A 16,790-nucleotide genomic window follows, 5' to 3' on the forward strand; every position below is an offset into this window, starting at 1 on the left:
AAAATTAGTAAAATAATAAAACTGAAAAATAAATTTTTATTTTAAATAATTATTTAAGTTTAAAATATAACAATTAAGAGGATAAAATTAAAAAAATAAAAAAGGACACCAAAGATGTTTATCTCTTTATATATGTAGTTGTATTATTATTATTATTATTTACATTTATTTACTACGAGATCATATCTCAATTATTTGCACTTTTTATTTGTTTTGTTGTTCATTTTATTTTTATATTTGTGTAATTATTTTAATTAAAAAAATAGTTACTAAAATTATTAAAATGATAAAATGGACAAATAATTTTTATTATGAATAATTATTTTAATTTAATACATAATAATTAAGAGGATAAATTGTATAAATAAAAGAGGACACAACAAATGTATAGCTCTTTATATATGTAGTTATTGTATTATTGTTATTTTTATCACTACGAGATATTATTATAATGGCATTATTATTATTATTATTATTATTATTATTATTATTAATTATTATTATTATTATTATTATAGTTAGACACATATCTTAAATTAATTTACTACGGGATCATATTTCAATTACTTGTCACTTTTATTTGTTTTGTTGTTAATGTATATCTTTATATATAATTATAGATTATTATAGTTGACATTAGTCTTAGTGTTAACATTAATATTAACATTTATAGGATAATATTATTATTATTATTATTATTATTATTGGTATCATTATTTTTATTTTTATTATTATTATTATTACTATTCATAATGGTGTTATTATTATAAGTGTGCTATTTTTAATTATAGAAAACGTTGTTATACTATATACTTTTTCTAAATAGAGTTTTAATCTTTTAAAAAACTTTTAAAATTTAAAATTTATATTAATATTATTAGTAGTATTTTTAATGGTTAAATAAATATAATAACAATTATATTATTATTCTAAAATAATTTAAATAAAAAAAACAAAAAATATTCGCACTAGGCTAATATAATTATTTCGTAAAATCAATTAACTGTATTATATTGTGATATCAATTCTATTTATTATATTTAAAACTAAAATTATTATTGCATCACTTAGATTTACTAATTACTTTAATAACAATATTTACAACAATATAACTTAATTTTTATAATATTTCATTACATAATACTTTCACTATTTTATTATTTTAATATACAAAATAAAATAAATATGCCCCGTCCCGTGCGTATGCACGGGTTAGTATACTAGTTGAATATAAAAATCTAATTCTGACACGTGGCATGATATTAGCTTGACACGTAGATTTTTTTTAATTAAAATAATTTTAAAAAAAAATTAAAAAATCACAAAAATGACACGTGGCATGATATAGGCTTGACACGTGTACATTTTTTTTAAATTAAAAAAAATTAAAAAAAGTTAAAAAAATTACAAAATGACACGTGGTAGTTACTGTTCACATCCGTTAACTATTTTAACGGTGTTAGCGAAAAGGACCAAATTGAAAATAATTTACCAATATTAGGACCAAATTGAAAAAAAAAATTAACAATAGGACCACATTGAAAAAACCGAACGAAAACTAGGACCAAACTACTATTTAAGCCTATAATTTAAAATATGTAAAATTAATATTTCAAATTACATATTTTAAAATGTAAAATTTATAATACATTTTATATTATATAATTTAAAATACTAATTTTATTATACATTTGATTATATAATTCAAAATGTAAAATTAATGTTTCGAATTACAAATTTTCAAAATGTAAAATTTATAGTATATTTCAAATTGTTAAATTAAAAATACTAAATTTTAATATATTTTGAATTATATAATCTAAAATATAAATTTATATTTTAAATTATACAATTTAAAATATTAAGATACTAATTTTATTTATATGAACTATAAAATTTGAAATACAAAAATGTAGGATGAGTTTACCTTCTAATCAATCATCTTGACCACCACAAACAATCCAAGAAAAAATCAAATATTTTGGACATATAAACTATTGTAGGTGGCATCAATTGCCCGTGATAGGTCAAGTGGGTTGGATCACAATCGAACTGTGACGTTGTGCTATTACACTCTTAAGTAAAAAAAAAAGTTGTGCCCTGTCTAATTGCTATAGCTTTTAGCCTAGTGATAAACGCTCGATCCTAACAAGTGGTATCAAAACTGGTTCAAACCAAAACAAAGAAGTAGCAAACTTCAATGGTGAATGCAGATATAAACTTCGTGCAACCTGCCATTCCAAAATTGAATGAGCATTATGACCACTGGACAATGCTAATGGAGAACTTTCTAAGGCCCAAAGAGTATTGGAATCTCATAGATCCAGGAATTCCTCAACCTACTGATGATGATACTAAGAAGAAGAATCTGGAGGAGTTGAAGTTGAAAGATTTAAAGGTGAAAAACTATTTATTTTAAGTTATCGATCGAACTGTGCTTGAAACAATTCTGAAAAAGTAGTCCTCACAGGAAATTTGAGACACGTTGAAATAAAAGTTCAAAGGTACGACAAGGGTAAAACGCACTCAACTACAAACTATACAACAAGAATGGGAGATTCTACACATGAAGAATGGTGAATCAATCAATGACTACTTTGCTTGAACCCTCATAATTGCAAATAAGATGAGAATGCATGGTGAAATGATGTATGACCTCAACATTATTGAAAAAATCCTTCTCTCAATGACCTTGAGGTATGACTATGTAGTGTGCTCCATTAAGGAGTCTCATGATTTGGTTTCCATGACTATAGACGAGCTACAAAGCAATCTTTTAGTACATGACCAGCGAATGAATGGGCATAATTCTCAAGAAGACCAAGTCTTAAAGGTTGCACAAGATGAAGAAAAATTTGGGCATGGTCAAGGAAGAAGTGCTTTACAAGGTGGAGTTGCACGAGTAAGAGGGAGAGGTAGAGGAGGTAGACAACCTATAGACAAAACAACAATAGAATGTTATTACTGTCACGAGCATGGCCATTTCCAAAGCAAATGCGCAAAGAAAACACAATACAACAAAGCAAATTATATTGAAGGTGGTGAAGGAGCAGTGTTGCTAATGGCATAACTTTCGACATACGGAAGGACAAGTGCAACAGACGAAAGACCAAGTGCGCAAGAAATGTGGTACATTGATTCAGGCTACAGGAACCACATGACATGTAGAAAGGACTGGTTTTCTTCTATGGATTCCGCATTTTCTAATGAAGTAAAACTGGGGAATGATTATACCCTAAATGTGGCTGGGAAAGGTACTGTTAAACTCCTAATTAATGGAGTCATCCATGTGGTTACTCACGTCTTCTTTATTCTTGATTTGAAAAATAATTTATTCAGTATGGGTCAACTTTGGAGAAAGGATTAAATATTCAAATGAAGAAAAACAAGTGTGAAGTGTTTCAAGGAGAAACCATAATCTTTGAGACCTTCATGACTGCTAATCATATGTTTGATCTGGAAAATCTAGAGTCTTCCATAATTGTTTCGAAGCAAGTTCAACGTCTACAGCTCAAGTTTGGCACTCTCGTTATGGGCATTTGAGCTATAAAGGTTTATGAACGTTATCAGGCATTGATATGGTGAAAGGGCTGCATGGCTTTAAGTCCCGAACTCAACTTTGTGAACACTGTCTCAAAGGAAAGCATCAAAGAGACTCTTTTCCATGACAAAGTAGGTGGCGTGCATCTCAATTATTGTAGTTAATTCATTTTGATATTTGTAGGCCTATCAATCCTACATCTAATAGAAATAAGAGCTACATACTCACTTTCATTGATGATTTGAATGTTACAAGACTAGATATTGCACATCCGATCAACTTGATAAGTCTCTTTATGGAACACCCTAAAGATAGTCATTTTTTGGCAGCAAAGCGTATCTAGAGATACTTATAAGGAGCTTGAAATCTAAGAATTTTCTATAAAGCTGGTGGAGAAAATAAAGAATTAATTTCTTATACTGATAGTGATTATGTAGAGGATCTTGAAGATATGAAGAGCACATTTGGTTATGTTTTCATGTTGGGAGGAGGTGTGATTTCTAAGGCATCAAAGAAATAGTCAGTTATCAAATTATCCATAATTGAAGTGTAGTTCATAGCAGCTACTTTGTGTGTTTTCCAATGTGTTTGGCTTAGAAGAATTCTAGAACATATGGAACATTACCAAGAAAGAGCTACTATACTGTTGTGTGACAATGCCTCTATTGTTAAGTTGTCCAAAAATCTATTCTTGCATGAAAAAAGTAAACATATTGACGTGAGATTTCATTTCTTAAGAGATTTATGCAACAATGGTGTTATAAAATTAGATTACTGCAACACAAAGAACAACTCACAAATATATTGACAAAATCACTTAAGGTTGATAGTTTTCAGCATCTGCAAAACGCACTAGACATGCTTGAAGAACCAAAGATAAATTGTTGCAAGGATCATACAGTTTAAGGGGGGTAATGTTGATTAGGCTTTCTAATTCAGTAATTATTATTTGTTGTTTTAAATAATTTTTTTCTGTTACGCACATTTAGGGGTTTCTGTTTTCGTGATATTGTAGTTCTTGTTTTTTTGTTTATCAATTGTAAGAGCTAAGCTATAAACTTGGCTCCTTTTTCATTGTGGAATAAGATTGACACAAAGACGTGTAGTGCCCTGTGTTTCCAAAATCATCTTTGTGAGTTAACAATTGGTATCAGAGCCAAGATCACAAGTTCGATTCCTGGTAGACAATTGTTAAGGGGAAGATTGTTGCAGGTTGCACAATTGTGCCATGGCGGAGGCCAGGTGGGCCAAGTCACAATCCAGGAGTGGGATTCCTAGTAAGTTAAAAGTAAGACAATTGCTGAATGAGAGATTGTTGCAGGTGGCATCAATTGCCACGTGACGGGCTAAGTAGGTCGGGTCACAATTGAATTGTAACGCTTGGGTTGTTACACTCTTAAGTAAAGAGTTGTTCTCCAATCCAATGTAAATAGCGACAATATATCAAAATGCCATCACTTAGATGCATTTCAAATACATTTTCTTGTTATATAATTTGAGAAAAATACACGAAATATGTTAAAAAAAATACTCATATAATTTAAAATATATTTTTAGATTTTTTGAATTATAGAATTCAAAATATATTATTTTTTGAAATAGATTTTAAATCATATAATTTAAAATATATTATAAATAGAGTTTCAGAAAGGATGATTTTCTTTTTCCAGTACTATTTTCTTTTTGTTCTTACCAAAATTTTGTCGATTAGATCTAAGGTGATTAGACTTGTTGTTGACTTGTATATGAGCTCTTGATCATTAGAAATGTGGAAAAGTCCACTTGTAAGGACTTTAACGCTCAAGTCAATAAAAATAATCTTTTGAGGAAGAAAGACTGATGATAAAAATTATCAAAGTAGTAAAAAAATGTTCACTATTAAGTAAAAATTTAAACTAATGAAAATTTTGCACAAATAATCAAGTGTAAAAAAAAGGTGAAATTATTCAACTAAATGTAAAGAAGGAACAAGACAACATTAAATTGTTTGTCTAAATCAAATATTTACACAAGCCCATCCCTAAGGAAGTTATTCATAACTTATAACTTATAAGACAATATTTATATTGACCAACATGACATAAAAACATCTATATTTAACTAAATATTTATATGTTTAAATCGAATTATGTTTTTATTTTCAAATTTATCTACTTTCTTCCATGTGCCTTTAACTTTCATAAAAATAAAATTTAAATTACTTTTCTTAAATACTGAAATATCTTTTACATTTCAATGTTTCATCATTAAATATTGTTTAATAACTTTCTTAAATAAGTTTTTTCAAATATTAATAGTTAAATTTATTATTTTATAAATTTCTTAAATAAGGTATTTTAGTGTTGGGTTCGTAGCAAACTGATTTCTCTCTAATTTTCCAAGAAAACTTACAAACATAAAAGGTTATAATTTTGAATCAATCACAAAACTATAAAAATTTAACTTTTAATTTGAAAAACATATTTTTTTTCTTATGTTCCACTTATTTTAAATAAATATAGATAAGTTATATTAATGATAAAATAATCTTAACAAATTTATTTATTTTCTGTCAACAAAATGTCAAACCAAAATTTAATTAAAAAAATAAATAAATTAGGTTTCAATCGAATGTAGACAGGTTACAGAGCCTGCTGTCCACCAAACTCTAACGAACACAATATAACATTTTACTAAAGTAAGTATTTTATAGAGCATGGTATATCAAGAAACCCAACCCTATAAATCAGAATTTCTTTTTATTTTTTATTTTTTATAATAGCAAGGAAATTAAGTTGAGAAAATGTGGTGCAGCACACAGTCGGCAGCCTACCCTAAAAGGAAGAGAGAAATAGTGTTTCACAAGTGGATAGGATGGTTCCACGTGTCGCAACATCGTTGGAGACAAAAAGTTTGCGTAGGAGATGGGTAACAAAAAAAAACGAGAAGTGTTTGGTTGTCGAAGAAGGACCACCACATATAAAAAGGAACGTCAAATTATTGGGAGCCGCAAGATCCTTGTGGGTCCACTCCCTCACTCCCACCATTTCCACGCTGGCACTCTCCTTCACCAAACTCCATGGGATGGGACCCACATCACTTTCTTCCCATTCTATTTCACATCAAAATACAATTTTCTTCTTAAATTTTAATATTTAAACATTATAACAAAATCTTCCTCATTAACACTTTTAATTCAGAAGTTCAAGACGGTCGATTAGATTAACATCATCAATACAATTAAGGAAATTAAGATGATGATTTATCTGTTTAATTGAAAAGTTGGTCAACCGAATAAACATCATGAACACAATTAAGGAAATTAACAATTTTTACCTATCTAATTGAGAAGTTGGTCAACTAAGTGAACATCATCAATATAATTAAGAAAATTAATAAAATTAATAAGTAATCTCAACCTTCTCCTTCAAGTATCATTTTTTAAGTTTGTATTAAAATTAATTAGATTATTATAAGGATGTTGAATTTGTATGGGTAAGGTTGCCTAACTAACTAAAATGGTAAAAGGTAAGGTATTGATATATGAATAATGGAGGATGGATGTGAGAATATATTTATTTAGGAAAGTAAAATATATGTATTTTTGTAGTATGGATTTAAAAGTGGAAGAAAATGAGAAAGATGGACGTATGGTGTAAGAAAAATTGTGTCCCGATGGGACCGGACAAGGGACGATGAAATGAGTTTAGTGGAAGTTGTGTTGTGTTGGGACAATTGGTGGCTCTCAAATTCTGCACCGCACATATACCCACCCTGCGTGCCACGCCACATTCATCTCACCTTCTCTTTCTCTCTCTCTCTCTCTCTCTCTCTCTTTCTATCTCTAAGCACTTGGGTGTAGAGAGTGAGTCTATGTTATTTGTGGCGGAGCATGAACTCCAACACTTTGAATTCTCAGTCAATGGCGGCGGCGGTGGCGGCGAGTGATGGGTCGGGGAAGAAGGTGAGAAAGCCTTACACCATAACCAAGTCAAGGGAGAGTTGGACGGAGGAAGAGCACGACAAGTTTCTCGAAGCTCTTCAACTGTGAGTCCATTACCTTCTTCTTCCCACCATAACTTCACTTCCTCTTTTTTTACTTTCATTCGACATGACTATGTTTGAGGTTGTTATCGCTGATTGAGTTCTTTGTTTCCTTTTCAATTATCCTCATTTTCTTGTCTTTCTTTATGTATGAGAAAATCATAGTTTCTAATTAGTTTTGGTCTCTCGGGAAACCCAATTCATGCTGCATCAGTAGTATTCCTCTGTATCATTCTTGATTCGGTTATCTTTGTATTTCCGATGTGAGGTCACTTGGGAAATGCCTCTGTAGACAAATCTTAGTAGAGTTTTTGGCCATGATTCCGTGCTTTTCATCAGTGTGCAGGTGCTTCTAGCGCTAGAAGGTTGTATGTGTATGTGCCTTTTGTGAGCTAGTTATTGGATATTAGTTATTGAGCCTGTGCATTGGATTAATTTGCTAAACTGAATCAAAATTCTTCTAAGAGGGATCCAGAACAATTGTTAAGACCTGTAGGTTGAAAAACTCCTCTTAGACAAAGGAATGAATAGATAGAGGATGGCGAGGTTGATGGAGTAAGGATATGGTCAAATCATAATGTTTAAGTAGAGTGTGAACCTTACTTTAGGTCAAGTTGGACTTAAACTCAATTCTAAAATGGTATAAAAAGTCATTCAAAATCTATTTTAGTCAAGTCCATCCCATTTCTGTTAGAGATCAATCTCAAATATCTAATTCCATGTTCATTCCTCTGGATGAGGAAGTATGTTGGAGATTCCATCTACCGAGGATATAATCAAATTCTAATGTATAAATAAGATACAAATTTCACCTTACAAGCCAAGAGAAATGGAAAGTTGAAAACTTTAAGATTAGTTTAATGCTTGTATAGGAGAGGGTAGAAATGAAATGTACTCATCTTCAGTGTAAGCTGTAATTTTGGCTGAAACTGCATTTCAGTGTGTTTCCACTCTATTTCCAATCTTCTCAACTTTACAATAACTTTATAACAAGTGATGTGCTCTGCAATACAGCCATTGACTTGATGTGGATTATTCAGATTTGACAGGGATTGGAAAAAAATTGAAGATTTTGTAGGTTCAAAAACAGTTATTCAGGTTGGAAGACTGTTTTTCAGTTCTCTGTTTATATTTTCTTTTTCGTGTCTATATTCTACTGGGGCATTATCTGTCACTAACTAATGACTTTTGTCAGATTCGAAGTCATGCTCAGAAATACTTCTTGAAAGTTCAAAAGAATGGGACAGTGGCTCATGTGCCTCCTCCCCGTCCTAAGCGCAAAGCTGCTCATCCTTACCCACAAAAAGCATCAAAAAATGGTTTGCTTCTGATAAATATAGTGATCTTCTCTGTTCCTAAAGACACAACATTTAATGAAACTTTTCGGTTTTCTAGTTTTGGTGCCACTACCAGCTTCCATTGGTTATGCTTCTTCAACAAACATGCTTGCACCTGGGTTTGCCACATGGGATGAAACCTCCTTGCTGATGAATACAGGGGCCAGTAAATCCATGACCTGTCAGGATGAACCCAACAACATTCGTGGAAATGAAGGCATGCATACTTCGTATTGTTGTTGTTGTTGGTTTGAAGTGAATAGTGTACAATTAATATACTAAATGGAACTGTCCACCACTTATTATGTTATATGACGTTACTGATTCAGCTGATATTGGATCAAAGGGGATGCCAAAGATTACCAACAGCAGTCTCAGTGGTGTCAGAAATTCTACTAGAACACTACCGTCTTCTGAGATACCAAAGCAAGGGAAACAAGCTCCGGTTCTTCATGGTAATCTTCTGACGTACTGATTTTTCTTTTGTATTCATTTTCAGATTGAATTTAGTAACGGTTCATCATCTGTCATTTTCACCATGTTTCTCAGGTTTGCCAGATTTTGCTGAAGTTTATAGTTTCATTGGAAGTGTATTTGATCCAGATACAAATGACCATGTCCAAAAGCTGAAGGAAATGGATCCTATAAATTTTGAAACTGTGAGTTTAAGCTTTTGGGATAATTAATCTATGACATTTATAATGGAAGCTGTGATCATTCTAAGTTCTTGGTTACTGACTTCCGTATATTTGCTGTTCTTTTGCAGGTTTTATTATTAATGAGAAACCTCACTGTCAACTTGTCTAGCCCTGACTTTGAACCCATCGTAAGTTTCGATATCAATCCAACATGACTACATAGTTTTTCCACATAATTGCAAAAAAAACAGTTGTATTTGACCAAGTATCATTTTGTTTGAATTGACGTGACTGCAATATTTTTCTAGCTGATTAATCATATTTAAGTACTATGGTTCCTGAAGATAAAATGCCAAACCCAAAGAAAATTAAAACCATTTGTGTTTTCACTTAACAGCTTAATCATTTAGGATTATTGGTTTATGACATGATATCTAGAGTTCAATCCTTGCCTTCCCCATTCTTCCGAGACAATAGTTCCATTTCAGAAAAGGTTTAAGCCGAAAACTGAGAGAGGCCATGTTAGAAATATAATACAAAACCATTCAAGTGTCTTTTCCTAATCATGTTGATGAGAAAACCATTCATCTGGGGGGTGTCTTAGATATATTATATAGTATAAAACCATTCATGTGTCATCACCTAACAAATCTTAATTTTTCTGGGTTGTCACAGTTTTTGTCATTATTACTAAAAACAGGAAAAATTGAAGTCACCCCCCTTAGCACACTTTGTTCTCACATTTTGTTTTTCTTTTTGACCAAAAGTGATAGAATGGGGAAGCACCCCAATATTACTGGGGAAGGCACCAATGGCATGCTGGCCTACCCAGAGGATTACTGCACAGACATTAACAGCAAAAAAATTTATCTGTCACAACTACTCAACTAGCCCTTAAATGGGAGGGAATCTTGGAGGCCTCAACTTGTTCTCACTTTCTCATCACATGTAATAGGATTTACATGTTATAGATATAGGCTCTTGTATTAATTTATGATTATCCCCAAAAATTAAAGTAGTTATATATATTAGATTAATAAGTTTGTGTAAACTTTATAGGTGTTTTAGTCTACTAAAAGTTTTCAAACAAAATCAAGTAATACTCAATTATAGTAATATATTTAGGAGTCAAACTTAAAAAATACTGATTTTAAATTTTTTGAAAAGACGTTGAGATTATTTGAAAAAAGGAAAATCAATTATAAATTGTAATAAAATATAAATTGTCCATTTTAACTATAATATAATTTATATATTAGTAACACTTTATTAATTGTAATAAAATAAATATGTATCATGTACATTATATAGACTAAAATAAGAGTTTGATAAGATTAACATGCACTTATCTTTTAATTATAATTTTATATTAATTTAATATCTTCACTTTCGTAATAAGCCTCCTCAATAGTAATTTTAAGATCTGTACCTAATCCCAAATTAGCTGAAAACAATCCCTTCCATGGGGGTCTAAAAATACCTTTCTTCATCAAAAGACAAAAAGATGAATATTCAGTATGAAATTATTTTCTTTTCAAGACAAAAATGTAGAATTAAAACAAAATTTGCGTATGTGGGAAGTGATTGTCCATGTGAATATAACTAGGGGAATGAACAAATCTTCCATAGCTCAGCACCTGAAGTATAGGTTTGGCTTGAGAAAAAATTGTTCAAGTTTGGTTCATTTATTTGACTTGTTTAACTAATTGAAAACTTTCTTGTTTTTGTTTTCATGAATGTTTTTCTGAAACTACTTATATTTCAATACTAAATGATAATATACAAATAGAAATGTGTGCTTCACAAGCAGGTACATGGAATTCAAACATTCAGGATTATTATATTCCCATAAAAAATTAGAACTTCTTGACAGGGAAAAAAAAAAGGCCTTCAAAAACAAAGTTATAAGTATTTCCACACAAAATATATAAATTAAAAGAAAAAAAAAACTAGAGGGAGAAAAAATTTCATCAATTTAAATAAATGAGTTATTTATGAGTAGCTAATACCTTTCATTATCTTGGCCCATTTAATTAAACTCAATCTCAAATTTATATATTTAATTAAATAAACGAACTTGACCAAACATTTGTTCAGTTGAGCTGGAATAGTTGAACAACTAACAAAGTTAATTACATAATATCACCTCTGTTTACTTTGTCTTTGAAAGTCCACCTCAGTGATGCTTAATCATTGTCACAAGGAATGAAGTTGAATCTGAACTTTGTGAGTTTGTGAGTATGAAAACTTGACTTGTTTGTGTACCCTTTTGTTCAGAAGAAGGCATTGTCAACATATGATGTGAATGGCATGGCAGTAGGAGTTGGTACAGGAATTGATGTGAAGAAGAATACAAATGATCTATCATGTCAAACTGCTTAACCACTAGCAATTTGTTGATATGGTATATATGTGTCTTTCTTATTCTCATATTTTCTGAACTTCTCGGTTTTTTTACTTAAAAAGGAAAATTTTTAGGTTACTTACGGACAGACTTCTGAAAAAACTCGTTTAGAATACAACTTGTATTCTAAACGAGTTTGCCTAAGACACTTTACTATATTAGAATTCAAGTAATATCGGAGACTTCAGTACAAAAATCTAGTGAATGATTTCTAATCCCCATTACTTCTGTACTAAAGTCTCCATCTCTTCACACAACTTCTACTACGCTAAATGTTTTCTGCATACTTGTTTTGAGAGCATGACTTTTCCATATAAAGTTGGTAACCCCAGCACGACTTACCTAAAGTTGTTAATTTTTTAAAAATCGAACTTCTCTTTTTTGCACGTTGCTTACTGTAACATGATCTTGCAGTTAGGTAGGTCAAATTTGGATGGAAGACTGAGGTTTTGGTCGGGCAGAAGTAGGGCATGGAAATATCTTGCACTCGCTGTAAAGCCTGTAAATGTAACCATAGTCCTTTGTATTTGTAACACACCCAAAAGTAGTATGTCTCAGAAAGCTGAAGAGCACAACATATTTTTCAGCTGACTCTATGGTCCGTAACATTTGTTGTATTGCAGTGATTTTGTTGCCTTCAAGTAGAGACATAGGTTTATAAGATATTCTTACTGATACAAATGTATCATCAAAATTTAGAAAAAAGGTGAGGGAGTAACCTGCTGTCTAGTATCTCATTATCAAAGTGGCCTTTCGTTCCAATTTTTTTGTCTGTAAAGTCACACTTTCACATACTTTATTTTCTTGTTTCAGTCTCTTGCATTCTGGTTAAATAAGTAAGATACTTTCAATGTAAAGTGTCTCTCAATATCTAAATAAGATATCACTGCATTTTGTTTCTTTTGAATTATCAACATCAGTTTAATTCATGTAATATCGAGGAATTCTTCTAATAATACATAAAGTTAAGGATGAAGTAGAAGTGACATAGGTTTAGGTCACATCAGAATATGTCAAAGAAACTTATAAGCTAAGCTGACTCACAAACTTTTATTTTTTTCTGGCGCATCCTTTCTCCTTTTTCTTCTTCTTCTGCAATGGTGATGATCCAACATTAACAATGGTGGCGGCGAGTATGGTGTAGTGAGGCTTTCCGGAATATGTTTTTTTATTGTGTAAATGTTAAATAAATTCCTTATTATATAAAATAAGTACTATAAGTATAAGATACTTGTTTTAAAGTAGATAAATTAACTTTGTCATACTTATATGTGCAACCTCTTGAAACATACATCTTTATATGCTTGTTACAACCATACATTACTGGATTTATTGAGAGCTTCATTGAAGAACTACCGTCACATACGCAACAACAACGACAATAAATTCAACCTCGGTAGTAGATATCACAATGTATTGTTACTTAGTCCTTAAACAAATAAAAATCCTAATGTACTTTTTCTATCAACCAAGCCACATGTATAATCACTATCATTGTACGTTATAAGACCATCATTTTCTCCCCTTTTTTCTAAAGGAAAAACTCACTTAAAACAAATTATAGGTTGTCTTATGTATTTTAGTTTGGTTCGTCCATATACGATGTTTGCAATAAATATCTTGAGAATCCTACTCAACTTCATTTACAATTAGCAGATAGAGTATTGAGGTATTTCTAAGGAACAATTGAGTATGCTATAAGATCATCATTTTCGCTTGAAACCAAGAACCATTGGAGTTTGAATATAATTGTTTTGATTCACTTGAAAATGTTGCAATACCTCTTGAACCTACTTTATTTACCTGATAACAATTTCACATGAGTTCTGCAAGACTTCAAGACCCAAAAGAATATTTCATTCTACCAAGAATAGTCAGTCATATTAAACTAATTATGCATCAAGTTCTTAAACTCAATAGGCATCAACCAATTGTTCCATGTTGCCTTCAATGCTTCATTTAATCAAAAGAGTGTGTCATAATCACATTTTGAGCATATGTCTTTGTGACTAGCCTAACTTTAAAATTGTCAATTTCTCCCTTTTCATTAAGTTTAGTCTTGTGGACATACATTACTTCAAGTGATTGGATTACTTTGAGTTGATTGAATAGTTCTCATGTGTCATTTTTCTCAATTGCCTCAATCTCAATATCCATGGCATTTCTCTGTCTTTCACTCTTTACAGCTTCTTCATAATCAAGTGGATCAATAACCATTATATAGAAGTAAAAAATGATGTTTCCTCTTCATCAGACAATCTTTCACCTAAAACATAATCTTTCAAACAAGTTGGTTGCTTCTTAGTCATCCATTCAACGTAATTTGAATAAGTTTCTTGATTTGTGGCAAGAGACTCCTTTGATTGTGTATTAGCGGTACCTTCTTCTACAAGACGTTCTTTAGTCACATCTTTCTCATCATCTTTCCATCACCTTCTTCTTAAAATACTACATCTCTCTCGTTATAATCCTTTTAGAAATAGGATCATAGAGCCTACACCTTGGATTAATCACTAACATACCACAAGCTTATCTTATATAACTTAGTTCTCAAATTATCGGACAATAGACTCTTCTAATTCTGTATCAACATCAACTTCTTCTATAAGAGATTCTTTAATCTTATCCTTTTCATCATCTTCCCACTTTATTGGGCCCATAATTAAGAAAAATAAAGGAGGTATTTTTTATGGGTCGCTCCCGACTCATTATGCAATTTATATATGCAACCCTTGCATCAGGTTTGTTATGAGATGAGAGGAAAATAGAGTGAGACAGAGAGAAAGAAGTTGTGAGTGCCTCTGATGAGAAGCCGTCATCAGAGAGAGTGAAAAAGAAAAGAGCAATCAGTTTATCCTGTGCAAGTCTGTGTAGAGAAGCTACCTTGGAGAAAAGAATTTATTCCTCTTCTTCTCATATATCGGGGTTCACTCTATTGTTTATTTAAAGTATCCATTGGAATTTGTTATCCACCTTGTTGGTAAAGAGAATAGTGCTCTATTGATCCTTGGAACCTCCATTAGAACTTGTGGTGTACCCATTAATTTTTATTAGTAGAATTTTTTACTGGACAAGATCTTGTAGGTTTTTCCTCCATATTGAGATTTTCCCACGTTAAAAGTTTTGGGGTTTGTTGGTTCCTTCCTTCTCTATTTTATGCATTTTATTATTTTGCTTATTATTTATTTAGGAAAGATTTGATCTGGATTTTACTTCCGCGCTTGGTTATCTGTTATTTTTTGACATCTTCCCAACAGGGATAAATAGAGTCTATAGACATTTTAAACAAATTAAAGAGCAAAGCAGATAATAATACACACACGAACTTATACTGGATCACCTCATATGTCTAGTCTCTTAAGCAATCCTCTAAAGAAGTTCCACTAATCAAATCCCTTGACTAGAACGAGCATCAATCTTTCCAGGTTAAAACGAGTGTAACCACTCTAGGTATCACGAGTTTAACCACTTCAGCTTACAACGAGTTTAATCTCTCTAAATATCTTTCTCAGTCTCTCCCTAAGATCGAGAACTCCTAGTTATAAAGAACAATAACAATCTCTCACGCAGGAGAGCACAGTGAAGCTCACAAGGTATACTTCTCAATGTGAAGGATATTACAATTGTTAACACTCAATCCAATATCACTCTAAAATATATGAATTTGACTTTTTTTAGTCTCTTAGAGTGTTATCACTTTGATTTCTGAATACTTGACAATTTTGCAGCATTTTGGTATTTCTCTCGTTTTCTTCAACTTGGTCTTAGTATATATAATCACGTTGTTTCATTTACTGTTGATGTGTATTGAAAATCTTCATATTTTCAGTATCTTCTTCTTGCTTCATTTGAAAGTTCTTGATATTCAGAGTATATTAGTTCTTATGAATTACCATTTATTTCCATTTTTGCCATTCAATAATTTGAAATTCAAACTTCATACCCTTATGCCTTCAATCATCTGGAGATTCTCCTGTAGTCTTTGATTTCCAGAGTCTTTTCTTTGCTTGTAATTGGTTAATAGTTGTACAACAATATTCGTAATCTTATTAATTTGATAATTTGATCAATTTCAATTAGATCTTCAATTGAATATATATATATATATATATATATATATATATATATATATATATATATATATATATATATATCTTTGATCAAATCTTCGATTAGAATATTTCTATTTTCACCTAACATTGAGTCTTGCTTCACAATCTTATTAATTTGATAATTTGATCAATTTCAACATTCAAATTTTTTAATAAATTTATACTTAATATTTGTATCACCTAGTGATTTGTTAATTCCTTTTTATGTCATTTAATGATGTGAATTAAACTCGCCTAATGTGTACTTTGACTTTATTCGACTAGTCATTCTTTCATTTGAGTTGTCTTATGGAAGTACTTGTCTAGTGTCTTACTACTTCAATTCAGCATGGAAATTTTGAGTCATTTATCATGGTCGTCTAATAATTTTAGTTATATGATCCATCTTGTGACTCTCTAAACTTTACTTTCTTTCATGTTTGCTTCAGACTTCAAAAATAAGTTGTTTTCTACTAATTGTACTTTTGCTATACTTCATTCGAAATGTGTTGTTTGGTTTGGAGGAGTTTACAAGCCGAAGGGGTCTTTACTTACTAGACGAAATTATTTCATTCGGGTATAACCTTGCAAGAACTAAATGTTTACTCCATTGTCCTTAAACCTTCTTCGTTCGTTGTATTGGGAGACATTTTAATCCTTTATTTCTCAGATTGTTTATTATGTCCATTACATATGTTACCCTTGGATAAAACACACCAATGTTGTAAAAATCATGTAAAATTCACTAATAAGGCT

The 16,790-nt window shown here is 30.9% G+C and overlaps 1 protein-coding gene across 3 annotated transcripts; it reads left to right on the forward strand.

Annotated features, from left to right (window-relative positions):
* Nucleotides 1–7,193: 7,193 nt before the first annotated feature.
* Nucleotides 7,194–12,846, forward strand: LOC114190231 (protein REVEILLE 8-like). 3 transcript variants are annotated; one of them, XM_028079031.1, is made up of 9 exons: nt 7,194–7,567; nt 8,605–8,662; nt 8,760–8,883; nt 8,960–9,118; nt 9,231–9,356; nt 9,451–9,560; nt 9,668–9,727; nt 11,820–11,943; nt 12,358–12,800. In XM_028079031.1, exons 1-8 carry the CDS (start codon nt 7,413–7,415, stop codon nt 11,919–11,921), a joined length of 894 nt encoding a protein of 297 aa, XP_027934832.1. In that variant the 5' UTR covers nt 7,194–7,412; the 3' UTR covers nt 11,922–11,943; nt 12,358–12,800. The 3 variants fall into 3 exon arrangements, with proteins under 3 accessions (XP_027934832.1, XP_027934833.1, XP_027934831.1); XM_028079030.1 differs by having other exon boundaries at nt 7,195–7,567; nt 11,817–11,943; nt 12,358–12,846; XM_028079032.1 differs by lacking the exons at nt 11,820–11,943; nt 12,358–12,800 and adding an exon at nt 10,307–10,513.
* Nucleotides 12,847–16,790: the final 3,944 nt, after the last annotated feature.

Source organism: Vigna unguiculata, chromosome 7 (genome assembly GCF_004118075.2).
Source record: "Vigna unguiculata cultivar IT97K-499-35 chromosome 7, ASM411807v1, whole genome shotgun sequence".
In the NCBI taxonomy this organism is placed as follows: Eukaryota; Viridiplantae; Streptophyta; class Magnoliopsida; order Fabales; family Fabaceae; genus Vigna; species Vigna unguiculata.

Excerpts from the sequence above, each read along its gene's own strand:
- LOC114190231 (XM_028079030.1), top strand. The coding sequence starts at position 7,413 with ATGAACTCCAACACTTTGAATTCTCAGTCAATGGCGGCGGCGGTGGCG. Across the intron at positions 8,663-8,759 it reads GTTCAAAAACAGTTATTCAG|ATTCGAAGTCATGCTCAGAA; the intron begins GTTGGAAGACTG and ends GACTTTTGTCAG. Across the intron at positions 9,728-11,816 it reads GCCCTGACTTTGAACCCATC|AAGAAGGCATTGTCAACATA; the intron begins GTAAGTTTCGAT and ends CCTTTTGTTCAG.